At 38.2% G+C, this 26,727-nt stretch overlaps 1 protein-coding gene across 3 annotated transcripts in view; it reads left to right on the top strand.

The window, feature by feature from the left end:
- PAK1 (p21 (RAC1) activated kinase 1) overlaps positions 1–26,727 on the top strand; it is a 144,348-nt gene that overhangs the window by 96,783 nt on the left and 20,838 nt on the right. For all 3 annotated transcript variants that reach the window (XM_077867170.1, XM_077867173.1, XM_077867172.1), the window contains 5 exons: positions 2,491–2,528; positions 16,550–16,666; positions 18,262–18,436; positions 20,698–20,761; positions 24,289–24,337. In XM_077867170.1, coding sequence (XP_077723296.1) covers positions 2,491–2,528; positions 16,550–16,666; positions 18,262–18,436; positions 20,698–20,761; positions 24,289–24,337 — 443 coding nt within the window. The remainder of the gene's footprint in view (positions 1–2,490; positions 2,529–16,549; positions 16,667–18,261; positions 18,437–20,697; positions 20,762–24,288; positions 24,338–26,727) is intronic.

Here is a 26,727-nt window from a genome sequence, read left to right as displayed (position 1 = left end):
TGTAATGGACTGTTTTTCAGTGTTTTTAATGACAGAATTGGGATTAGAATCCAGGTCCTCTAATTCTAAGACCAACATCTTTTGAGTTTACTTGCCTCTAGTAACTATTTGGAGCACCTCCTTCCATAGCGGAGAGATTTTTCTCTTCTAAGATCTGTAATCATAAGGCCTACATTTCTAGAAACTTGCCTTTTATAGTGGCATCTTTGAATATCAGAGAAAGATGTATCCTCAGTATATACTACTTCCAATTCCCCCTTGTTTATAGACATTAAAGCAAAAAAGGCCTTTTCTATATGCCTAAATTGGTGGCAGAGCTGGTCTCTTAACTCCAAGTCTGGTGCTATTTCCAATATTCATGTTGTCTCTTTCAAAGAGCAGTATTGTTGGAGAAGGTGAGAACCATGATGAACTAGCTAATTTTGAAGGATGCTTTTCCCAGCAAGTATCTGGCGTGTATCAAAAGGCACAGATGGTGAGGATGACAAACTGCAGCTTTTCCCATGCTGCCATGGTGGTACCCAGGAGAGGGTCATGCATGTTCCCAGCAGTATTTCCTTCCTCACGTCTGGCCCTGCTGGCTCTGTCTCACTTCTCTCATTGAGGGACTCAGCATTCCAAGGAGGAATTGGGGTTGGGGAGTGCTGGGTGGGAGAGTTTTCTAGTCAGGAGATTAGAGTTTGTGTTTGAAGGCATTTGTTATGAATGTCAGATTAGAAGCTGGCTTTGAAAGCCTCAAAGTGAAGTCTTTGGAAGAATCTCTATGTTTATATCTACATGTGTGTAGATGTGTACAAGTACCAAATATGTATTTGGAAGCATAGCTTTGTTGGAATCAAAGTCCACTTAAATATTCATGAATTAACATGTGTATAGATATACATTCAGATAAATATGTTTGTGATCACCTGTGCATGCATATATGAATAACACGGTATATGTATAGATATGTATTCATACATCTTCTGTGTGTATAAATTTGTACACACATGTATATGTGTGTGTGCTCACACTCAAGTGCAGAATTTTTAGTTTTTTTAGAAGTTGAAGACCAGGGCCAATTCTAGGCAAAATTGTATTTTTGACACAGTTTATTTTTAATGCGATCTCTCTCCTTTTCCTACTTCCCTTCTCATACTGTTGGTTCTGAGAACACTATCTCAATTTGTATGCTTGCACATAAATTATCTTACTGATCCTCCTGATGGCTTTGGGGGTAGGTATGGCAAGGACTATAATTCCCATTTCACAGACTCGGAGAAATTAATTGGGTTCAGAGAAACTGAGTGACTTACTCAGGGTGAATCAACTGATAAGTGATGGAATTATGTTTAAAGTGTATCGTGAATTAATTTCTCCAGGGTGCAGCTGGCTATTCAGGGCTTTTTAAAGAATATATTGTCATAGCTTGTGGGTTCCTGATTTGTCGTAGGATCAAAGATGCTGTACCTGACACTTTCTTATATGATGGAATTGGGATCTTGGACATTCTCTGGACTTGGTTCTTGGTGAGGAATATGTTGGATTTGGTAGAATATTTCTCCTCCTTAATTCCATTGGTGTTGAACTGGCTAAGTCAGTTTCTTCTTAGGCCTATAGGAATTAAAAAATAAAACCAAATACACTATTTGGCATTTAAACTTACTTTCTTGCTAAGATCTCCATTGAGTATGTTTCATATTTTATTAAATCTAAGATATCATTAATTGTAAGCTGGACCATTATTTTATATACCAGTAAAGAAAAAAAGTTGCCGATTAAGCCATGAAACACTTTTGATTGTAGGACACATCTCTCTTTCAGAGATGTTAATGTGAAAAAATTTACATTTCAGAATCAATGAAATGTGATAATTGCCTCATTGAGGAAGCTTGAATCTGTTCTTAGAAACAAGACCCTGCCTTAAGTTAGACTTGACATGATTAATGTTTCTCTTTTCCTAAGCCTTAATTTTTCTTTCCCTGTAGGGAATAGACATTGATGTAGAAGGATCCTTTCTAAAAGCTGAAGCCACAAGATGGTCATGATTTGTCATAGATAGCTCAGGACATGAATTCTTTCCCTTTCTCTTAGATTGCAGGAAATTTCCTTGACCATTGAAACCTGATGATGATACATAGTGGATGATGTGGGTGTAGTTCTAGCATAGTATTTAGAATTAGACCAGAAAAAAAAAAAAAAAGAATTAGACCAGGATTCAAATGTTGATTCCTACTTAACCTGTGTATACCCTGGGCAAATTACTTAACTTCTCTGAACCTCAGTTTCCAAACCTCTAACAGTAGACATACTAATAGTACTCAGAGCTGTAGTGAGGATTAAAGGAGGTCATGTATACACAGAATGTGCTGGTGTCAGGCCATAGTACCAGTAATATTATTATTATTCTCTGAGCTTGGCAAGTGCTTGACTGGATAGGCTTCTTTAGCTCGCAAGAATGGATTAATTATAATTATATTTACTGAGTCCCCTGTCTTTTTCCCTTTGCAGATAAATCAGCTGAGGATTATAATTCTTCTAACACTTTGGTAAGTCTTTATTTTCTTTTTCGGATATGTGCAGGCCTCGTAATTAGGGATCAAGATAGTATAGTAGATGCAGAGCCTGGACTGCATCTACTGGGAGACACTCATCTTGGTCACTCCATTCCCCACCCCTCCTCCAGCCCTTATATCTATATAGTCAAGGAATTGGGCTTAATAAACAGTGGGTATTCCTTCCAGATTTAATTTTTTAGGGTTCAGAAATCCTTTTTTTTTTTTTTTTAAAGATTTTTAAAAATTTATTTATTCATGAGAATGCACAGGGAGGAGAGAGAGAGGCAGAGACAGGCAGAGGGAGAAGCAGGCTCCATGCAGGGAGCCTGACGTGGGACTCGATCCAGGGTCTCCAGGATCACACCCTGGGCTGCAGGTGGCGGTAAACTGCTGAGCCACCGGGGCTGCCCAGGGTTCAGAAATCCTAATCTTGGAACCAGAACTGACATATAGACTCAGTTTGTCATCTGTAGCTTTGAACTTTGGGAAAGCCAGTTTGCCTTTCTGAACTTATTTTTTCATCAAAAAAATGAGGATGATATACTTTGCCTTACCTGAACATATCTTCAGATATCTGAATTTAGAAGAGAATTCCCTCTTTTTTGTTGTTAGGGTCTACAAAACCTGGATTAAGACTAGTTGTTGAAGGGAGCAGATTCTGTTTATTTAAGGTCATTCATTCTGTTCTCACATTGTAGTGAATGCCCTGTCACTTGAAGGCATATTATAGGAATCACTGAAGAATTGGGCTAGAAAGTAAAACTAGATGACCTCAACCTCAAAACTTTAAAAGTAGAACTACCTTATGATCCAGTAATATTTACCCAAAGAATATAAAACAGGAATCCAAAAAATGTATGCCCCCTATATTTATAGCAGCATTTTTTACAATAGCCAAATTATGGAATCTGCCCAAGTGTCCTTTGGTAAATGAATGGATAAAGAAGAAGTGTGTGTATGCTTGTGTGTATGTATGCATCTGTGTGTATGCGTGTGTATGATGGAATATTATTCAGCCATAAAAAAGAATGAAGTCTTGCTATTTGCCACAACATGGGTGGTGCTAGAGAGTATCATGCTAAGTGAAATAAGTCAGTCACAGACAAATACCATATTATTTCACTTGCATGTGGAATTTAAGAAACAACAAATGAGCAAAGGAGAAAAAAAAAAAAGAGAGGAAACCAAGAAACAGAGTCTTAACTATAGAGAACAAACTGATAGTTACCAGAGGGGAGGTGGGGAATGGGTAAAATAGTGGTGTGGGGGGATTAAGAAGTACACTTATTGTGATGAACACTATGTAATGTGTAGAGTTGCTCCACCACTATATTGTATACCTAAAACTAATAGAACATTGCATGGTAACTGTACTGGAATTAAAATAAAAAACTTAAAAAAAAAAAAAAAAAAGCTAGATGACCTCAAAGGTTTCTGCCTTGCTCAACCTATAAATTCCATTTTTCAGAGCAGATAAAATGAGACGTTGATGTTTGTAAGGGTCTTATAAATAGTAAGCTGTGAAATATATAAGAGAATACTGTGATTCTTTACACCTGATGCTTTCTCTTATAGAAAGGTGGTTTTGTCATATTGATTTATGAAATATTTACAGAACCCCCACTCTTTGCCAGGTCCTGTTTGGAGAAATGACAATGTGGAAATGAATCAGACATTGTCCCAACTTCTAAGAATCTGCCAGTCTTATGAGCATTGTGAAGGCACAGTTACAGTACAGTATGCTTAAACTTCATGAAGCCAGGGGCTATGTCTGACTTGTTAATTGCTGTATCCATGGCATCTGGCAAGTAACCATTTATTGAATGAAAGGTTGGATGGATAAGAGAAAACTTCTTGATAGTAGAGTCTGAATTGAGGAGTTTGTTATCTAGGGCAAGAATTAAGGAGAGATGAGGATATTCCAGACGAAGAGAAAATAAATAGCATGTGCAAAGACAAAGAGATTCACAAGGTATGGTTTTATAAGGAACTGCAAGTAGTTTGTTATGATTGGAATGTGAAGTGTGAGTGGACTAGAAATGGGTGATGAGGAGGAATGGTGGCAGGTCAGATCATGTAGAAGTTTTATCTTTATCTTAAAGGTAATTAGAAGCAATTATAGAATTTTAAACAAGGGAATAGTAAGTTCTAACAATACTGAGTCACCATCAAAATACTTTAATCCACACTTCCAGCAGTAGGGATTGGTCGACTCTGAGTCACTTATATTCCTTTTTTTTTTTTTTTTTAATTTTTATTTATTTATGATAGTCACAGAGAGAGAGAGAGAGAGGCAGAGACACAGGCAGAGGGAGAAGCAGGCTCCATGCACCGGGAGCCCGATGTGGGATTCGATCCCGGGTCTCCAGGATCGCGCCCTGGGCCAAAGGCAGGCACCAAACCGCTGCGCCACCCAGGGATCCCTGAGTCACTTATATTCCTATCAGTCATAAAAAATGTTCACATGTCCAGCCTTTGTAACATATTGGGTCTTTTCTTATTTATTGTCTTTTAATCCTTACAGGAGTTTAATAAGATGGGTTATTATCCTTGTTTTATAGATAATAAAACTGAAATAGAGAAAGGATAATGGCAGTAGTATCTGATTCCCAGTCTGCATTGTTTTGCCCTGGTTCATTCTTTCATCAAATGGAAGAGATATAATTAAAGGAGAGGAAAGAAAAAAAAAAAGAAAAAAAGGAGAGGAAAGAATTTATAAGTGTTAAGGTCTTTGGGAGTTTGTCCCCATTATTGAATAGTAAATTATTGAAGAAGGGGCCTAATCAAAGCTGAGCTGTGCTTTGTGGTACAAATATGTTTATGCTTTTACAGAATGACAGCTATCATTTATTGAGTGGCCAATGTGTGCCAGGCACTGTGCTAATAATAACTATTTGTGGTTAGTATGGTTAGTCCTCACAGTTACCTTGTGAAGAAGGCATTATCCATCCCCATTTCACAGGTAGAAAAACAGACTTTCTTGAAGACTCTTAATTAGTGATAATGGCAGAATCAGATTAGAATTAGGGTCTTTGGAATCCTAGTCCAGGATACTTTCACTGTGACAGGGAACTGAGAAAGATAATGTCAGAAAGGTCTTATAAAGGAGACTACAGTAAAGCCATAGCTATGTTGTTCGTTCATGAGGAGGAGGAGCCCTGGGGCTCATGCCATATGGCAGAGAGGATAACACCTGCTTGGTAAAAACCTGGTTTAGTACAATTAAATTAAATTAAAACCGCTCAGGCTGTCAAGGACATTTTCTCCCCTAATTCATAACATTTTTACCTGTGATTGGTATTCTGTATTTCCTTACTAGTTTTACATGGGGGATTATGGTTTGCATTGTGGTAGCATATCATTATATTCCATATTGGTTTCATACAGATCATTGCACTTAATTTGTGAAATAATTGAAAGGGATTGTTATTCCCATAACACAGGTTAAGAAATTGAGACTCAGAGATTAAGTTACTTACTCTCTAGACTTGAATAAATTAGTAGTAGAAATCAGTACAAAATTCCATTTTCCTGAGCATTCATTTATTCATTCATACTATAAATGTTTACTTAGCACCTTCTTAGTGCCCAGGTGTTGATGACACAAAAATGAATATGCACTATCTTAGTCCTTGAAGAAAAAAATTAACAGCAGGCTAGAGAGATGAGGGCTGCAAGAGAGGTATGAATAATGTATGATGGTGGTCATATTTGATAGAGTGATTTATTCTGTTTGGTAGTACAGGGAGGTTTTCAGAAAGTTGTTAGTCCTAATGATTTGTTCATTTAAAAAACGTGATCTTTAAGGTTTCTTCTAGCACTAAAATTCTGTTACATGTAGCTTATTGTTTTGAGGTCTGGCTTTCAGATTCTGTAGCATTTTAGTGCCTGAAAATTCATTTATAAAATGAACAGCTATTATGTGATAGGCTCTTTGGGTGTTGGGGAGTCGAGGACTGGTAAGGTCTTTGTTCTTGCAATCTAGTGAGGAATCAGAATATGTAAACAGGGATTTATAATATCTTATCAGGTAGACAGAGGTAAAGATATCAGGCAGTAAAAAGAGAAATGCTTTCTTGTCTGAGGTAGCTTGAACAAAAGCCAAGTTAAGGATTCATCGTGTCAAGTTAAAGACTTAGAACTGAGTGCTGAGCTAAGGAAGTCTTTTATATAGGAGATGACCTATATCAGGAGAGAGGACAGTGGAGAAACAGATTTAACACAATTTAGAAAGATTCTTCTGGAAATTGGATCACAGTGCTAAAATGAATTCAGGTATCTATCTCTCTTGCTATCTCAAATTTCTTAATTTCAAAAAAGACATATTAAAAAAAATAAATACAAAACAGTGCTTCAAAACAAAAACAGGACATAAATAAACCATTGTCAGAAATTCAGGGAAGATAGAAAAGATTAAATTGATGAAAGCAGAAGAAACCACAGCTTAGAGTATATGGAATAGAAATTCCTAAGAAGAAAAGAGTAGCTGAGAGAACATATAATATAGAAGCTGGGGATCCCTGGGTGGCGCAGCGGTTTGGCGCCTGCCTTTGGCCCAGGGTGCGATCCTGGAGACCCAGGATCGAATCCCACATCGGGCTCCCGGTGCATGGAGCCTGCTTCTCCCTCTGCCTATGTCTCTGCCTCTCTCTCTCTCTCTGTGTGACTATCATAAAAAAAAAAATAAATAATAATAATAATAATAAATAAATAAATTTAAAAAAAATATAGAAACTGGAAGAAGTCTTGGATTATCTTTAAGGGCAAATTATTTAAAATTCTGCATTTGAAACAGCAAGAGCAGTCTTCATCTTACAGTGAGCAAAAGGTAGCACAATTTTGATTCTAAGATTGAGCCAGATAATTTTCTAAAGAAAATCCACCGCCTACTTGAAGAGAACTTCTGCTGTAGGTATAGGGGCTTGAGAGAGAAGCAGAGCAGAGCCTGAGTTAACTACCGATCTGCAGATCTCTACAACAGGTATAAAGAAAGGAAAAGGGAAGAGTAGCTCTGCAGTGAAAGAAAATACATTAAATTTCTCCATCCCAAGAGGAAATTTCTTACACTTTTGATATCTGGGAGGAAAGGAATCTCAACTCTACATGTTTCCATGCCAACATACCCTGAAGTGATGCTCGCCAGTAGCCACATTCCAACTCCATAACTCACCTATAGACTACATCAGACCTCCCATTCAGAAGAGGGGGGACAGTGGAGAAACAGACACACAACTGCAGAAGAAACTCCTGCTACTTATATATGCTAATCAATCTAGTTATTTTACTAATAAGTATGAATGAATAGCCAGGATCTCTAGATACTTGAGACATTAAAGAGAAGAATCAGATAAATAAAGTGAAATTGACCCCAGAGGAAATAAATAATTTTAAGAATTTTTAAAAAATATATATTCACAGAGGTTTTATAGATGTTGCATCCACAGAAACATACTGACATTAAGCCAGAGGGTGAAAAAGATTCCTTAGAAATTAAAAAAATGATTACAGAAATTCAGAAGGATTAAAATGCATTTAAGATTGAATAATGACACAAAGTATAAAAACATTGGAAAAATAGGGGAATAAGGGACATGGGATTACTTAAGGATATTCAAGAAGAATTAGAGAACTGGGGCACTAAAGCAGGAAAAATAATCAAAGGAATAACAGAAGTAAATCCCTCAGTTAAAGAAAAGCATGACTCTTCAAAGAAAAGCATGACTCTTCAGATGAATGAGCATACCAGTTATTAAATCAGGTAATTGCAGAGACCCAAGATTAGAAAGATCTTCAGATCTTTCAAAGAGAATATACACCTAATGCTCCTCATTAGCAGTAGTGGGTAGAGGAACAGTATCTTCAGAGGTATGAGAAAAATTATTTAAAGCCAAGAATTCTGTGCCTAGTTAAGAATGTATGAGGTCAAAATAAAGATATATGAAGATACAGATTGACCTCCCATAGATAATCTCTGAAAGGCAAACAGGTAGTTGCAGTAATTACCTCCAGAGTTGATGGTGATTAAGACTATTCTGTTAGGGGTGCCTGTGTGGCTCAGTTGGTTAAGCATCTGCTTCCGGCTTGGGTTATGATCCTGGGGTCTTAGGACTGAGTCCCGCATTGGGCTCCTTAGTCAGCAGGGAATCTGCTTGTTCCTTTCCCTCTGCCCCTCCCCACTACTCGTTCTTTCTCTCTCTCTAATAAATAAAAAATAATAATAAAAAGACTATTCCCTTAAAAATTATTTTTACCCAAGTATTAGATGAAAAGTCAAATAGGACTAAAATCCTTGTAATTAAATTGTTCTGGGATATCTCTTCACCATTGTCTTGGAAATCCCTTTGCATTTTTCTTTCTTCCTTTCTTCCTTTCTTCCTTTCTTCCTTCCTTCCTTCCTTCCTTCCTTCCTTCCTTCCTTCCTTCCTTCCTTCCTTCCCTTCCTTCCCTTCCTTCCCTTCCCTTCCTTTCCTTCCTTCCCTTCCTTCCCTTCCTTTCCTTTCTTTCCTTTCTTTTTTCTAAAGATTTTATTTATTTATTCATGAGAGACACACAGAGAGAGAGAGAGGCAGAGACACAGGCAGAGGGAGAAGCAGGCCCAACGTGGGACTCAATCCCGGGTCTCCAGGATCACAGCCTGGGTCGAAGGTGGCACTAAACCGCTGAGCCACCCAGGCTGCCCTCCCTTTGCATTTCTATGTTGGGGTTGCTGTTTTCTTTGTGTTATGCCTTCCTCATTTTTAGTTTACTTGTGCAGTTTGGTGGAGCTCCTCTGAGGAGCTTTGAAAAAGTAAATGGGAAGTAAATATTTAATGCCTTCCAAGTGTCAAAATCGAGCATGTCTGTTCTGCCCTCAGATTTGATGGATACTTTGGCTGAATCTGAAGTTCTGGATTGAAAATAATTTTCCATCGATATTTGGAAAACATTACATTTTTGCATTTAGCATTCAGCATTGGTTCTTGAAGTCTGAAGTCATTTTATTCCTGCTTCTTTGTGTCTGACGTATTTTTTTTTTTTCACTTGAAAAGCTTCTGGCATCTTCTTTGTCACCATTGCTTTGAAATTTCATATTTATATCCTTATATTCATCTCTCTTACAAGAGGCTTTGCGAACTCTTTCATCCTTGGAAATTCAAGCCTTCAGTTCTAGGAAATTTCCTTGATTATTTCTTTTTTTTTTTTTTAATTTTTATTCATTTATGATAGTCACAGAGAGAGAGAGAGAGAGGCAGAGACACAGGCAGAGGGAGAAGCAGGCTCCATGCACCGGGAACCCGACGTGGGATTCGATCCCGGGTCTCCAGGATCGCACCCTGGGCCAAAGGCAGGCGCTAAACTGCTGCGCCACCCAGGGATCCCCTGCTTGACTTATTTCATTGATGGTTTCTTCTTTTCTGTTTTCTGTGTTTCTTCTTTCTGGAACTTTTGTTATTTAGATTTTTGGACCTCCTGGACTGATTTCTTTATTTTTCTTGTCGTTATTTCCCTTGCCTTAATTTTTGTTCTGATTTTTGGGAGACTTCACCAGCTTCATCTTTCAATCTGTCAATTGATTTTTAATTTCTGTTCTTATGTTGAATTTCCAAGTTAAAGTATCTAACTTCCAAATTAGAGTATTCTATTCTTGTTTCCAGAATTGGTATCTTTCCTTATTATCCCTGAGATGAATGATAGGCATTTTTTTCTTTTTTTAATGTTTTCTTCTCCGTGTCTAGTCTGTTTTTCCAATTGTCTTTTTTCCCCTATTTGTTTTGGTTTCTTCCTTTTATGTTAGAGGTATCCTATGGATATTTGGTAATTCTTTTTCTTTTTAAGATTTTATTTATTTATTCATGAGAGACAGAGAGAAAGGCAGAGATATAGGCAGAGAGAGAGGTAGGCTCTCTGCAGGAGCCCACTGTGGAATTTGATCCTGGACCCTGGGATCATGCCTTGCTTGAGTCAAACGCAGACGCTCAACCACTGAGCCACCCAGGTGTCCCATGATATTTGGTAATTCTAGGGATATGCCCATATTTATTGATTGGGATACTAAAGCCCTTAATAGAATTTTAAGCTCATTGCTTGTGGCATTGAATTATAAGTATACAGTTGTAAAACATATACTTTTAAAAGTAATAAATTTTTAGAGTTGTGCAGTCATCACTATAACTGTTTGTTTTTTTGTTTGTTTGTTTTTTGTCTTACTGTAGAATAATCCAGCTGGACCATTTGTTGAAACCTTCTATATTTTATCTTTAAAATTTAGAGAAGGATCTTGTAATCTCCTGCTTTGAGAATAAGAGTTTGACTCCTAGTGTTCAAGGAGCCTAGAAAGGGAAGAGGGGTAGGTGTCTCAGTATTAGTATGTTCTTTTAATTACCCAGTTTTTGATATACTTCCAAATTTCACTGTTACTGACATCCCCAATTCAGAAATTACCTGTTTTACCTTCCAGAGAATAGACCTCCAGTTTTCTGGTAGGGGTAGAGAGGGCAACTGCACAGTGGTATAGAGTAGGGAAAGAGATTTAGGGATCTAACTTCATCTTAAATAACTTTCATTGAATCTGCCTTTAGTATTCTCTCTTCCCTCTCTACTTCATCTCCAGTTTCAGAGGTATATAGTGTTACCAGTTCCTGTACCTTTTGAGGATTCTGCTGCATAAATAGATTGGTTTTCAGCTTTGGATTCAGCCTCCTTGAGTTAGTTAATGGCTTATCTATCTGTCATTGGCTCCTTTTTATTTTTATTTATTTTTTGCTGCTCTTCTCTCCTGTTCTCCTCATTCTTCTGGGTTAAATTCCTTTAAAAGACCATTTCTTTATTATAGTTCTAGTAAGATTTTGAGATATAGATTCCTATATTCAACTTGCCATCTTTACCAAGCCTTCCTATGGACTATTTACTTTTAATTCCTTATATTTTTAGATTATTTAAAATGTATCACGAGAACCTACTTAATTTTACATACAATTTAAAATTTTTACTAGTAGCTTTATTGAGGCATTATTTACATACCATGAAATTCACCCATACTGATTGTACAATGCAATGTTTTAAAAATTTTTTAATTTAAATTCAATTTAGGTAACATATACTGTATTATTAGTTTCAGAGGTAGACTTTTATGATTCATCAGTTGCATATAACACCCAGTGCTCATTACATCAACTACCCTCCTCAATGCCCATCACCTAGTTACCACATTCCCTCACCCACCTCCCTTCCAGCAACCCTCAGTTTGTTTCCTATAATTGTTTTCTTATGGTTTGCCTCCCTCTCTGTTTTCATCTTATTTTATTTTTCCTTCCTTTCCCCTGTGTTCATCTGTTTTATTTCTTAAGTTGCACACGTAAGTAAAATCATACGGTATTTGTCTTTCTCGGACTTATTTTATTTAGCATAATAGCCTCTAGTTTCATCCATGTAAACAGCAAGATTTTGTTCTTTTTTGGTGGTTGAGTAATATTCCATTGTATATTTATACCACGTCTTTATCCATTCATCTGTCAATGGACATCTGGGCTCTTTTCATATTTTAGACGTTGCTGCTCTAAAATTGGGGTACTTGTGCCTCTTGGAATCACTATGTTTGTGTCCTCTGGATGAATTATCCCAAAAGATACAATGCAGTGGTTTTATTAAATGTTTAGACTTATTCACCATCACCACAGTCTAGTTTTAGAACATTCTCTCACTTTGAAAAGTTCCATTGTTTCCTTTTATAGTTCATTCAAGCTCCCATGTCTTGCCATCGATCTGTCTGTAAAAATTTGCTCTTCTAGACATTTTATATAAATGTTACTGCAACACATGTCTAGTTTTTTTGCTTAGCATTAGTTTGCAAGGTTCATCCATGTTGTAGCATGTATCAGTACTTCATTACTTTTTATGTCCTAATAATATTCCACTGTATTGATATACTATATTTTTAAAAAGATTTTTAATTTATTCATTTGAGAGAGAGAGCAAGAGCACAAGCAGGGGCGGGGCAGGGGAGGGTCAGACGGAAAGGGAGAAGCAGACTCCCTGCTAAGCAGGGAGCCTGACACAGGGATCAGTCTCAGGATCCTGGGATCATTACCTGAGCTGAAGTCACATGCTTAATGGACTAAGCCACTCCAGTGCCCCAAATATACTGCATTTTTAGTCCATTCATCAGTTGATGGGCTTTGGGGTTGTTTCCACTTTTTGGCTATAAATAATATTCACTCATGTATGAATTTTGTGTGGCTGTACATTTTCACTTTTCTTGGGTATATACCTAGGGGTGGAATTCCTAGGTCATATGGCAACTCTATGTTTAACCTTTTGAGGAACTGCCAGACTGTTTTTCCACAGTGGCTGCACCATTTTACACTTCTGCCAGCAATTAGGAGGGTTCTAATTTTTGTTTCTTCCCTCATATTTGTTACTCTGTTTTTTGATTATAGCCATTTTAGTGGGCATGAAATGGTATCTCATTGTGGTTTTGATTTGCATTTCTCAATGGGTAATGATGTTGAGCATCTTTTGATGTGTTTATTGGCCATTTGTTTATCTCTTTGGAGAAATCTCTTTCCTGTTCTTGATCTCTAATTTAATTCTGTGGTGTCAAAGAATACATTTAATGTGTTTTTAATCCTTTAAAATTTATTATGATGTGGTTTTTAGTCTAGCATATGGTCTGTCCTGAAGAATGACCTATATGTAGTTGAAAAGAAAGTGTATTCTGCAGATCTTGGGTAGAATGTCCATTATATGTCAGTTAGGTTGAATTGATTGATAGTATTGCTCAAATTTTCTGTAACCTTGCTAATTTTTATTTTAGTTCTATTAATTATTGAGATCTCTTTGAGTTCTGTTTCAGCTTTTACTTTCTGCTTGGCTCCTTTGAATCTTTAAAGTATATGCACACAGCAAAGCTTGTAAGACTAGTGTGAGGCCTTTCTTGTTTCTGTGCCTTTGAGCAGCCCCAGCCAGAAATGTGTTTGCCTATTCAGGACTACAGTGTCAGGCTAGCAGATCTGAGCAGTTGGCCTCTTTTACTACCCCCTCTGGAAGGTCAGTTCCACTGACAGCACTGCTAAACCTGGGCATTGTCCACTGTTCCAGATGAAAGTGAGTCCTTTTGGGTGGTGTAGTTAGAGCCTGCTTTGCCCTGGAAGAACCCTCACTCTGACAAAGCTGGGGTGGGATGGATGGAAGCAGCTCTGAGCCAAAATATAGAGGTTCCTACTGCTTTTACCCAGAGTTCAGCAGTTTTTATATCGTTACCGTTTCTTTGCAACAGAAGTAGATCTCCCAGAAGTATTGGAACACACCAAGCATGTTTCCGTCTCAGGATCTTTGTACTTCTTCCATCTGCCATGAATATTCTTTCCCCAGAGAGCCTCATCGCTTGCTCTCTCAATTCATTTAGGCCACTGCTTATATGACTTCTCATTAGAGAGCCCTTTTCCATGACTACACTAACATAAAATTTCCCTACTCCTAATCAATTACTACTCTCAAATGTATATCTTATTACTATCTGGCACTTTTGTAATTAATTTTGACTGTATTTTCTTCTAAAATGCAAGCATAGGACCAGGGACTGTTATCTATTTTGTTATTTAATAGAGCCTCAGACCCTATAATAGTGCCTGATACACAGTGAATGAATAGATAGATGAGTTGAAGTCACTGGCTTTTTTAAAAAAGAGGTTTGTGGTTATTAGACATAATGATAATTTAATTGATTCCTTGCATCTTTCTAGCTCCTTAGCACCTCTTACAAAGTGTTTTTATGGCCCCATCATTTCATTTTATCTTCCCTTAGCCCTCTGAGGTGTCATTATCCCCATTTTATAGATGAGGACTGTGGCTTAGGGTGGGATAGCTTTGCCTAAGGACACAGGGATAAAAAGTAAAAATCTGGGTTAAAATCCTGTATCTCTTGATTCTAGTAGTTGTTAACATTACTACTCAAAGCCATCACCTGTGGAAAAACAGAATGTGTTGCTAAGGAAAATGATGAAATCCCCTTTTCTGCAGTTTTAGGAAGCAGACAAACCTGTTAAACCATGTTTACAGTATACATTGGGGAGTCCCAGCACCACCTGATGATCCAAGGGCTGCTGAGTAACTTTGTTCCCATTTTGGGTTTCTTTTTTTTTTTTTTTTAAGATTTTATTTATCTATTCATGACACACACACACACACACACACACACACACACACAGGCAGAGGGAGAAGCAGGCTCCATGCACGGAGCCTGATGTGAGACTCGATCCCAAGACTCCAGGATCATGCCCTGGGCCAAAGGCAGGCGCTAAACCGCTGAGCTATCCAGGGATCCCCTCATTTTGGGTTTCTAGTTAAATTTTGTTGAGTGGAATAGTGAGGAGAAAAGAAATTAGAGCAAAAAAATATCAGAATATGTGCTTTGACAGGGAAAGATCTCTATTGGATTTTAGAACTGAAAGAGATTTAGGTCACCCCTCAAATCTTCCACATTCCTCAAATGGTGAAACTCGAGCCAAGAGGATAGATTCATTGCTTGTAATCACCAAAGCTAGTTGCTTACATATAGCTGTTAATCTTTAAGTTATGCCCTGTACCAAAGGTTCTGTTAGAATCTGTGAGATTGCCATTTTTTCCCCTTTTCTTACTATGTTAAATGTGGTAAAGACCACTCTCCCACACAGGAGCTCTTGTCTAGTATTCCACTAGGTATGTTCCTTTACTTAGGCCCTGTCATTCTTTTTTTTTTTTTTTTTTTTTTTTTAAAGATTTTGTTTATTTATTCATGAGAGACTGAGGGGGGCGGGGGGCAGAGACACAGGCAGAGGGAAAAGCAGGTTCCATGCAGGGAGCCTGATGTGGGACTCGATCCCAGGTCTCCAGGATCACACCATGGGCTGAAGGCAGCACTAAACCGCTGAGCCACCTGGGCTGCCCAGGCCCTGTCATTCTGACTCCTGCCTTTCCTCTCTCCAGAGGCCCCAAAATGGCAGGCAGGAAGGAAATTTACTCTTTCTCTGTCTCTCACTCAGGTAATGAGCTCTTCAGGTCATGGACCATCTTTTTCATCTTTGTACCTCTGTGTCAGTAGTATCTATCTTACAGTATCGTGTGGAGCACAAAATATGGGTGCTCTGAAAATATCTGAAGCAGTTGAATTATGACAGTATATATTAAAAGATCCCTGTTGCCTCTCTGATCCTATGCTGTAATCATTTAATCTCACTCAGAAATCTCATGTTTTAGAGCTACTGTGCCTCTTGAATCTGTGTTATAAACAGTAATGGTATGATAATTTGTGCCTGGACTTGCCCTTAAAAACTGCCACTCTTGACCCAGCTTTGTTACAGTTTGCATGGAAAAATCAAGTTGCTGAGATTATAGCAGATTCAATTAGTAGCGCTGATAAGGTACATTCTTGGACAGTGCAAAAGTTTAGTGAAATGGACAGCATCCAGTCTGGGGAGAAACTTACTGTCCTCTTGAGGCAAGGGGCTCCTAATGTTCTGTATCTTCAGATTGAGACAAGGGTACCTGATGACATAATAGGTCCAGTAGGTTTAGGTAAAGAAAGGAAAAGAAGAGGCAAAAGCCTGTCTAGACTCCCATTTATATATCAGAAAGAAGTAAGGAATTATAATGATAAGCTTTGTAAAATTTCAAACTTTTGGTCCCTTTCCCACATTTTGTATTTTATTACCTGTTCAGTGTAGAGAGTGAAGTTCATAGAAAAAGAACTGTGAGCTTATCTTCAGAGTTTGGATTAGGGAAGGGAAATAGAGAATCTGTAAGCTGGTTTCCCAATCCACAATTAGGCTTTGGGTGGGAGAAGGAAGCCTGCAAGGGACTGAGTAGATAGTAGTGGCTAAAAGAAGAGAAGGAAGCTGAGTTCCTTGGACTGGCTGCTCAAAGGTAGAGAGTTTGGAGGCTGATAGGGGTTTGAGAAGGGGTATCAGGATGAGATTTCTTCTGGGGATTGGCAATCCTGGTAGCTTAAGCCTCATGTCAGCTACACCTGATGAAACTGACTTTTCTCTGCTGTACAGAATGTGAAGACAGTGTCTGAGACCCCTGCAGTGCCACCAGTCTCAGAAGATGAAGATGATGATGATGATGCTACCCCACCTCCAGTGATTGCTCCACGCCCAGAGCACACAAAATCTGTGAGTCTTTGGGGATGTGGACAGCTTTGGGATTTACTAGAGCTTGCAGGGGGAGGGAGGGATTGATGCTGAGGCCTAGAGGTTTAATACTCTAGTAGGGGTCCTTGGATTTTAGAGCTGCTGAAGTCACAGAACTACCGTGACTGAAAAGTACTTTCTATATGATTAAAGACAAGAAATGGTATGTTTATTTGTCATTGGTTTGCAGATAGTCCCAAAGTGTCCTAGATAACTGGTGTTTATACCAACTCAATCCTAGTTTACTTAGCCTGTTTCCACAGACAGGAAGATATATAGAATTAATGTTAGTATAGGACTAACATAAGTTATTCTAGTCTCCTGGGAAGCAACAAATTAGCCTGCTGCAGATCTTTTCTTCTCTGTTAAATTGTAGCATTCTACCTCTTAGAACACCATTGATGAAACTGAAAGACCCATAGGAATTTATAAATACATTAGTGCTATTAATATGCTGGACATCAGGAGTGCATTTTGTTGTTGAATATTGGCAGTGATTTTTATTTAACTTCTTTTGAGGTTCTTGCATCTCAGCATAGCCACAGTCCCTCTGCCCTCACTTTGCACAATCTGGTCCCCATGCTTTTTATTTGATTTAGCATCACTGAGCACTGACCTGTCATCAGATGATACTCTTTTAGTGTTTCTTTGTTTGGACTTTGTTTATGACAAGAGCTTTATAATGAAAGAATGATCTAGGGCTTAAACTCTGTGATAATACAAAAAAAAAAAAAAAAGGCTGGCTGAAAGGTATTCAAGCAGAAGTTGGTTGCCTGACTATAGGAGAGTGTGTGAGGAAAATCCAGGGGGTTTAGATGACCTTTTAGGATTAGACCTTACAAACAGGATCTGTGGAATCACCCTTTCTATAGGTCACAAAGTCACTCTAATGAAAATAAGATTCAAAATTGGAGATTTGTCAAGGTAGTTCACATTGATATGGCCTTTTTTTCAGTTTGCAAGCATGTTCATTTAAAAAAAAAAATTCGGGGATCCCTGGGTGGCGCAGCGGTTTGGCGCCTGCCTTTGGCCCAGGGCGCGATCCTGGAGACCCGGGATCGAATCCCACGTCGGGCTCTTGGTGCGTGGAGCCTGCTTCTCCCTCTGCCTGTGTGTCTGCCTCTCTCTCTCTCTGTGACTATCATAAATAAATAAAAATGTTTAAAAAATAAAAAATAAAAAATAAAAAAAAATTCTCACTAAACTAGGAACTTCTCAAAAACAGAGGAAATATATATGTATTAATAATGCTTAACATAGTTCTGGGCAGGTGTCAGAAAGGCAGTAAATAATGAACAAACGAATTAATAAATTTGATCTTCATAGCACTCCTTTCTAAAAAGACATTGTTAATTCCTAATTTGTGTTGTGTATAGTGAGAACAAGGAAGGCCATTTCACCCACATGGGATAGGCCTGGGCACAGAGGGGAGGAATAGATTTTGACCTAGGAGGAGAGATGAGTTTATTGGGATTTGCTCTGCTGTGGGTGTTCTAATACACCTCTATAAGAGGCTCCTGAGTGTTTTCTGTGCTAACAAAGACTGTCTTTACCAAATTCTTTTACCAACAATACAGGTATATACACGGTCTGTGATTGAACCACTTCCTGTTACTCCAACTCGGGATGCGGCTACATCTCCTATTTCACCTACTGAGAATAATACTACTCCACCAGATGCTCTGACTCGGAATACTGAGAAGCAGAAGAAGAAGCCCAAAATGTCTGATGAGGAGATCTTGGAGAAATTACGTAAGCACTTTGTAGCTGTCTGAACTTGCGTTTTGTGTGTGACTGAATGAGCACAAAGATGGAAAAACATTGCTAAAAGGATCCTAGTCCTAGACTTGGTCTATGTGGCTGGCTGGCTATGCTCGATATCTTAGCCACATAAGGTAGGCTTCTCACCTTGCCCCTGCACCTACCTCCTCTGTCTCAGCAACCCTGATTGGATATTGTGTTAGGATAGAAATGTGAGGGGAGTGTGGACAGCTCACTTCGAGCTAGGCATCTCTCAACCGTAGGCATCGGTTATGGAGATGAAAAGTAGCTTTTATCTAATGGAATAGTGTGGAATGTTGTGTTGAGAAAGACTGAGGCCTTACCCATACCTGGTAGGAAAGATTGCTGTGATTATTGATGCTTGCCATTGACTTAGGAGAAGACTGCTCTGCCATCTTGGTTGTAGGAAAAGAGGGAAGGAAAACTAACATTTTGTGAGCCTGTCTAGGTACCAAATGACAAGCAAGGTGTTTTCTTGATTTTTTTTTTGGTTCCTTTATTCCTCATATTAACCCTGTGAAGACAGACATTATAATCCTCATTTTTTGCAGTTTAATGTATTTGAGGCTCAGGGATGCTAAATACCCTACCCAAGACAGTGACAGGGCTGGGGTCAGAGACCAAGTTATGCTGTTGTAATTAGAGCATGCTGCCTCTTGCTTTCAAGTGGAAACTTCCATTTTATTTTCTTTAGTGGCCAGAAATGGGGTATGTATATTAGAGTAGGTTGTTTCTGTGTTTCAGTAAATTGCAAGCGAATTCATACTAGAAGGAAGGACTAGATTGACCTTTGGGCTTAGAAAAATCATCTGATGCAGCCTTTAATTTATCCTTTGTACCTGTTTACTTCTAAAGAGGATTTGATGTGACTAATTTGGCCAAATCCACAAACTAGCGCTCCTCTCTAAAGCCTAGGTTTCTGATTCTTTAGCTTAGCAGCTCTCAATGTCTTCCTGATAATTCTTGTTTGACTTTTATTTTTTTTTAAAGATTTTATTTATTTATTCATGAGAGACAGAGAGAGAGAGAGAAAGGCAGAGACACAGGCAGAGGAAGAAGCAGGCTCCATGCCCAGAGCCCAATGTGGGACTCGATCCCGAGTCTCCAGGATCACACCCCAGGCTGAAGGTGGCGCTAAACCGCTAAGCCACTGGGGCTGCCCGACTTTTTTTTTTAATTTCACTCTTTTACAAGTTGCCCTTGCCCAGAGCCCTTACGAAATGATGAAGCAAGAAAAGCCACTTACCTAGCCATCTGTTTATTCCTATATATAGTGTTTTTATCTGAACCAGATTTATTTTAAAGCAGTCATACTTAGAACATAAAATTGTGAAAAGCAGACTGGCATGAGAGGTAAGGGCACTTGGGTTAAAGCCCCAGTCCAGCCACTGACATGGGTCTTGGGCAATTTCCTACTGTTCTCTGGGCTTCCTTTTTTTCATCTTTTAAAGAGGGATGTTAATACCTTTCTTATTTATAATCATATGAGATAGTATATGTGAAAAGTATCAAATCTTAGTAATTAGTGTTACGGAGGACACACTGGACTGGGAGACCAAAAACCAAGCTCCTAATCTTATAAGGCCCTGACACCAGTTTGCTGTGTGACCTTTGGGGTGGGGGGGATTATGTTCCCTTCTGTGGGCCTCAGTTTCACCATCTCTAGAGTACAAGTTGTGAAACCTAACCTCTCTCACACCTCTATGCCTTTGCACTTGAATTACTGCCTACTGTAACCCCTTCTCAACTTTCCTTGGCTAACTCCTACTTACCCTATAAAAATCGTCCAGAATCACTTCCTTTCTGAAGCCTCTCTAGTCGGGAAAGGCTCTTTCTGTATTACAACAATTGTATTTTCATGGAACTTTAAGCTTAATTTTCTGTCTCCTCCCTGAGATTGAGCTTCTTGAGAGCAGGGACTGTTTTAACTATGTCTCATCTATCCCTTTATTCTTAGTATTCAACATTGGGCTTGGTACATGATATGTGAGCATATTAAGTGAGTGTTTATTGAATGAATGAATTTAAAAATACAGTCAATAAAAGCAGTAAGGAGATGAAACTTTTGGTTGCAACTTAAAACTAAAAGCTAAGGACCTGCTTAGCGTGGCTTTGGGAATTGGAGGTAGTTCTTTAATCCTTGTCAGCTGCAGGGTTTGGGGGAATATTGGGCCTGTTTTGTATCTTGATCTGGGAAAAAAAATGATTCATGGTCTCTGTTTCTTTCAAAGGGAGCATAGTGAGTGTGGGCGATCCTAAGAAGAAATATACACGGTTTGAGAAGATTGGACAAGGGTTAGTAGGGGCATTTTCTTTCCCTAGGGAAATTACTTAAAAATTGGGTATGCTGGTGTATATGATTTTGCTTTTGTTTTGCCTCTCATAAACTTCGTTCTTTCTCTACCTCATCTCTCACCCATCTGGAGGTGTTATGTTAGGCTGACTTCAGGTTTGGCAAAATTATGCTTAGTATGAGAGACGTGCCATTAGCTGACCATGTTGCTAAAAATAACCCTTCAGTGAGAGTGCAAAAAGCATTTATCTTCTTAGCACAAAACCTGCTTCCCAAATTACAGCTCTGCTTTTTCAGATTAACCCTTTTTACCTGGCACTGAGACCTACCAGCACTAATGTGAAATGGAAGACTCAGAACTGCAGACCCTTCTGCTAATGTAATGGGACCTGTCATTCTAGGTGCATGCCAGGATTCATGTCTCCTGCTCTCTGATTTCTTCTCTGTATCTTGCATGCTGCCCTCAGTGTACTGAACTCACCAGATCTTAACTGAGTTCCTGTTTATGTGCTAGGCACTATGAATACAGCTATGAATCTGACACAAACTCTGTCTTAAAGATCTCATGTCTATGGAAAGAGACAAAAAATTATACTATGAGAAGTCTTAAAATTGGCCATTATTTTGAGCAAAAGAAGCCAGATCTAAAAGAACAGAAACTGTATGATTTTGTTTATATGAAGTTCAAAAACAGGCAAAACTAATTTATGTTAATAGTTAATAGTTAATGGTTGTGTCTGAGAAGGGCATGTGAATTGGGAAGGGGCATGAAAAACCTTTGGGGATGATCTTAGTGGTGAACACATGGGTGTGTACATATTGAAAAATCATCAAGTTGTACACTGAAGGGTTGTGCAGATTACTTTAGTTAAGTTATACCTCTGTAAAAGAAAAAAAACAAAATAATGAGATTTTTACAAATCTACCCAAATAGCTAAAATTAAAAAGAAACAGAAAGAAAAAGCACCTGACTTGTAGAAAGCTGTCAGTGTTAATTGAATGAAAGCATTGTTTTTAATAAAGTCTTTGAAATTTTCTGTTTCAATTTTCTTTCTTACACATCCAAGCACTTCTGAAAATAAAAGTATTGCGTTATATAATCATATATTTGTACAGCATTCTACAGCTTAAATCTGTTATTCACATCTGTTGTTTAATTTAATCCTTGAAGACCCACAGGAGTGGGTCTTATTTTTTCCTGGTTCAGTGCTTTTCCTACTAGACATGCTTTTGTGAGTCTGAACTGGTATAAAATAGTTAACACCTCAAGGAGAAATTATTTTGCTTGCCTCAAAATAATCTGGGATGGCATTTCCTTTACTATTACATTAAGATATTAAGACTGTAGCAGAAAGGTATATGGACAAGTGTGGGCAAGCCAGGTCCCATCTCTGTACTTCAGTTTCTTCATCTGTAAATTTAAGGGAGGGGTTGTGGACTCAGAGCCTTTCGCTTCCAGAACTTCTGACCTTTTTTTTTTTTTTACCCCATTCAGATGTATGAGGCCCATAAATAGGCAACATCTGCAAAATGTTTTTCCCTTGCTTACTTGACAGGTCTGTTAGTGCTAAGGGAGGAATGAAATATTTAGTAAGCACCTATGCTGATGTTTCCACATTCCATGATTTTAAAATATAAATGCCAGGGCGCCTGGCTGGCTCAGTCAGTAGAGCATGCAACTCCTGATATCAGGGTTGTGAGTCCAAGCCCCGTGTTGGGCATGGAGACTACTTAAAAAAAAATAAAAAAAATAAATGTGACACAAATATGATGAGTTGGTACTATTATAATATTTGCTTGCTTTTTTTTCCCTTTAAGATCTGAAGGTTTAGTTTTGTTTTGTTTGGACCTAGAATTCATGTCTTTTCAAGGTAAAAATAATCAAGTATTAACCAGTGGGCCTGACTTCTAGACCTCTAATCAAGGAGACATAGGCCCAAAATATCCAGTCCCCTGGGGCCTGGGCATTTTTGCCGTTTAAAAATGATGCTTCTGGTAGGATGGGGGACGATGGATGTAGAAAGATAGGCACCAGATTTAAGAAAGAAAATGGCTAGAGTTAGAATAATCAGGCAATGAGAAGGTAACTGCCAATACAAATAATCAAGTTCTTATAGCCCATATCTTATGATCACAATTCCCTGGCATGTAGTTAGGCTTCCAGCTAAAGAGTGATGGTATGGAAATTGGGGACCATAATTTCTAGCTGCAAGGCATATTTACAAGTGACTTTTCTCCCTAAATTGACCTGACTTTCCTGGATAACATAATCTCAGGGCATGCATAGAATGCATTTTGGTAATACATAAACTTCAAAATTTCTTCAAATTGCACATAATATATCTGACATATGGCATGTACAGTTAATATACTGTTGCATGTCACCTACCAATATACAGGGCTCATGGTTATAGGCATAAAGTGATGTGAGTTATTTAGAATGGATATGATTGCTTTCCTAGTATTATTCATAGTATTTCTTGCCTCCCTTCCTCCTACTCTCTTTCTCTGTGTGTGTATATGTGTATATATATGTATAGTGAGGTTATTTTTACCTTTGGGGATGGGCTAAAAATTCTATCAGATTTTCTGGGGGCATATGCGTTTTGAAAAAACAATATTTTATGTTGGAAAAAAGAAAACCTATTTTACAATACAAACTGCAAAATAAAACTCACGTCTCCTCTTGATATGATAAATGATTGAAAAACACTGTTCTAAAGGTTCATATTGTAAAAGCAGGAAAGGCACCATGAGATTTTTTTTTTGTTTTTTTAGTAGTTATAGTTTTTAATGTAAATTGTAATTACGACATACAGAAGTGTACAACTCAGTGAGTTTTTAAAAAATAAACACACCCATGTGACCAGTACCTACATTAAGAAACAGAACATTACTGTTACCCTAGAAATCCATACCCCTTTTTGCTAAAAATCTAAGCCACCCCCTGACCTCATTCTGAAAATTTCCCTTGGGCCCCTTTCCCCTCATCACCCCTGATTGAAAACCATGGATCTAACCAAGGTTTACAAATGAAGAATTTGAGGCCATAAGAGATTAAAGGAACCTGTCAAGGGTGATAGAGAAGAGGAGAGGAAGCAAGAGCCAGAAACTAGTATATATTGAAGACTTATTTTATATTCTAGGCACTTGGCTAAGTGCTTTATGAACTAATTGATTTAAATTCTTTTATATTCTCTTATCTCTTATCTTCACTAATGAGGAAAGTGAAAGTCAGAAATTAACTCTTTCAAGATCATATAGCTAGTAGTAGGTACTAGGTAGAAGTTCAGACTGGAACTTAGGTCTAATGGCCACTAGAGCCTGTATGTATTCTCCTTCTACCACATACTGCCTCTCACATATGAAAATAGAGTAGGGGCGAGGGCATTGGGGAGAATTATTTTTGCTGCTATTATAATTAACACTTGCATTGCCAGATTGTATATAGAACTACATTTGACAGATGTTACTTCATTTAATATCTATTTTTGTGTTTTTTTCTCTCTTTTGCTCACCTTTTGTTCAGTGCTTCAGGCACTGTGTATACTGCAATGGATGTGGCCACAGGACAGGAGGTGAGTATTAACCACCAATTATTGCTGCTTCAGTTCTGTTGTGGTTTTGTTTTATTTTTAGTTAATTTTTAGTCCTTCTTAGTTCAATAGGGACACTTCTAGTTTCTAACTGTTGCAGACTAGAACTAAACAGAGGAGTAACATGATGAGACTTACAGATTTTGGGAAAGGTCTCTGTAGCTACAATATGGAGAACAGATTGGAGGAGAGAAGCTTGGAACAAGTGAGTCAGGTAGTTTTTGTGTAATTCTAGGTGAGGGATGATAGTTTGGACTAAGGCAGTAGCATAGTATGAATAGGGGGAAGTGGTTGGATTTGAGAGGTACTGATAATATAATTTGGTGATTGATTGACTGTGAGGATGACTCACAGTGATCCTGGTCAAAGAGAAAGTAAAAAGGTGGAGGTATGGATTTGAAGAAGTTGAATACTGCCTGAGAGACCATCTTGTGGAACTGCCTAGTGGATGATTATTATTTTTTTATATAAATTTATTTTTTATTGGTGTTCAATTTGATAACATATAGAATAACACCCAGTGCTCATCCCGTCAAGTGCCTACCTCAGTGCCCATCACCCAGTCACCCCCACCCCCCGCCCACCTCCCCTTCCACCACCCCTAGTTCATTTCCCAGAGTTAGGAGTCTTTCATGTTCTGATGATTATTTATACCAGTTTGGTGTTTGGTAGAGAAATCTGATGTAGGAGAGATTTAAATTTATTTTTCTTTAAAGATTTTTATTTATTTAAAGAGCAAGCAGGTGCGTGGAGGGAGGAGGGGCAGAGAGAGAATCCCAAGCAGACCCCATGCCAAGCATAGAGCCTGACTTGAGGCTCAATTCTATCACCCTGAGATCATGACCTGAGCCGAAGAGTCAGGCACTCAACTGATTGAGCCACCCAGGCACCTCTGATGTAGAAGAGATTTAAGTACATGTCTTCTGACTCCTAATCCAGTGGTCCTTTCATTAGTCTGTGCCCAGGATTCCAGTAGACATTGAAGTCCTTATTTGGAGGCATCTCTTTGTCTCTTTCATTTCATTAAGCTTGGAGAGCTTTGATTTTATTGCTAAGGCCTGCCGACCCAAGATCTTCAGTGGAAGGAAGCCATGAGGGAATATAGAGTACTTGAGGTTTCTTGTATTCTATTCTTTGGTTGCAGAGGAGGAATGTTGGCAGGTGTGCTGTGGATGGTAGCTGCCTAAGGAAGTTCTTAGTTCATAAGGTACTAGGACTGAGAGGTTGTGAGAGAGACTTCCTGTTCCTGTGATAGAGTTGGGCTCTTCAGAGAGAGGTTACTAGGACTTGCTTGTGTATGTTTGATGATTGAAACTCCCTGGTATACTGGAGAAGACATGGTTAATAGGGATAGCACATATTTCACTTTGTTCTTGTGAGTCTTTTATAAGAATCTAAACCAAATATTGAGGCTCTGTTGAGGGTGAGTCAGCTTTTTAAAGAAAAATCATTATTATGGTTAAGGATTTATTCATTATTCTTTGAGATGAGAATTCAACAACCTAGATGCTTACCATTACTTAAATAATTTTAGACAAGTCATTTGACTTCTCTGAGCCTAAATCTTATTTATAAAATGTGTATGATAACATACGCCTACCAAAAGTGTTGAAAGAATTCAGTAAAGCAATGCATGTGAAAATACATAATAAATTTTAAGAATTAAAGTTATATGTGTATTATATACACTGAAAAATTACATATTAATTTTAAGAATTAAAGTTATATATGTATTACATACACTGAAAAATTACATATTTATTAGTTTTTACTTGTTCCACAAAGCAATTGTTGAAGATATGTCTTATGCCATGCTTTGTGCTGAGAACTATGTCAAATATTGAGTCCTTTGCAGGCATGCAGACATTAAAATCATATATAAGTGTCAGAGACCATGCTTTCCATTGAGTACTTGTAAAAGTAGTGTGGAGAACAGATTGGAGGACTAGACCCTGCATTAAAGTAATGATGGATTGTATCATTGTGCTAGTTTAAACATGGTGCATTGAAGGCAGAGATAGAAAAGAAATGGTTATACCAATCCTAAAAAGAACCCTGTGAGATAGGTAATATTATTTCCTTTTTACTGATGAGGAATATGAAGCTCAGGGAGTTTAAATAACATTTGCAGATTTACACTACCAGCAATTAGCAAGGACTGGGTTAGAATCTTGATTCTAAAACCTAAACCTGTACTCTCCGTACCGCAAAGCGACAGCAGAGCTAAGGTTAGGTACTAGGGCCCCTTGTCATGTTTCTGGCCTCTGGGACCCTATAGCCCTTGATGGGAGACAGGCTGGTGATAGACAGTTCCTGGAAAGGCCTGGAGCCTGCATGTGTGAGAAGTTGGCCACAGGAAACAGAAACTTGAC

The sequence above is a fragment of the Canis aureus genome, chromosome 23 (assembly GCF_053574225.1).
Source record: "Canis aureus isolate CA01 chromosome 23, VMU_Caureus_v.1.0, whole genome shotgun sequence".
Lineage (NCBI taxonomy): Eukaryota > Metazoa > Chordata > Mammalia > Carnivora > Canidae > Canis > Canis aureus.
Note: the sequence above shows the minus strand (reverse complement) of the source record. Positions and strands in the feature narration are given on the sequence as shown.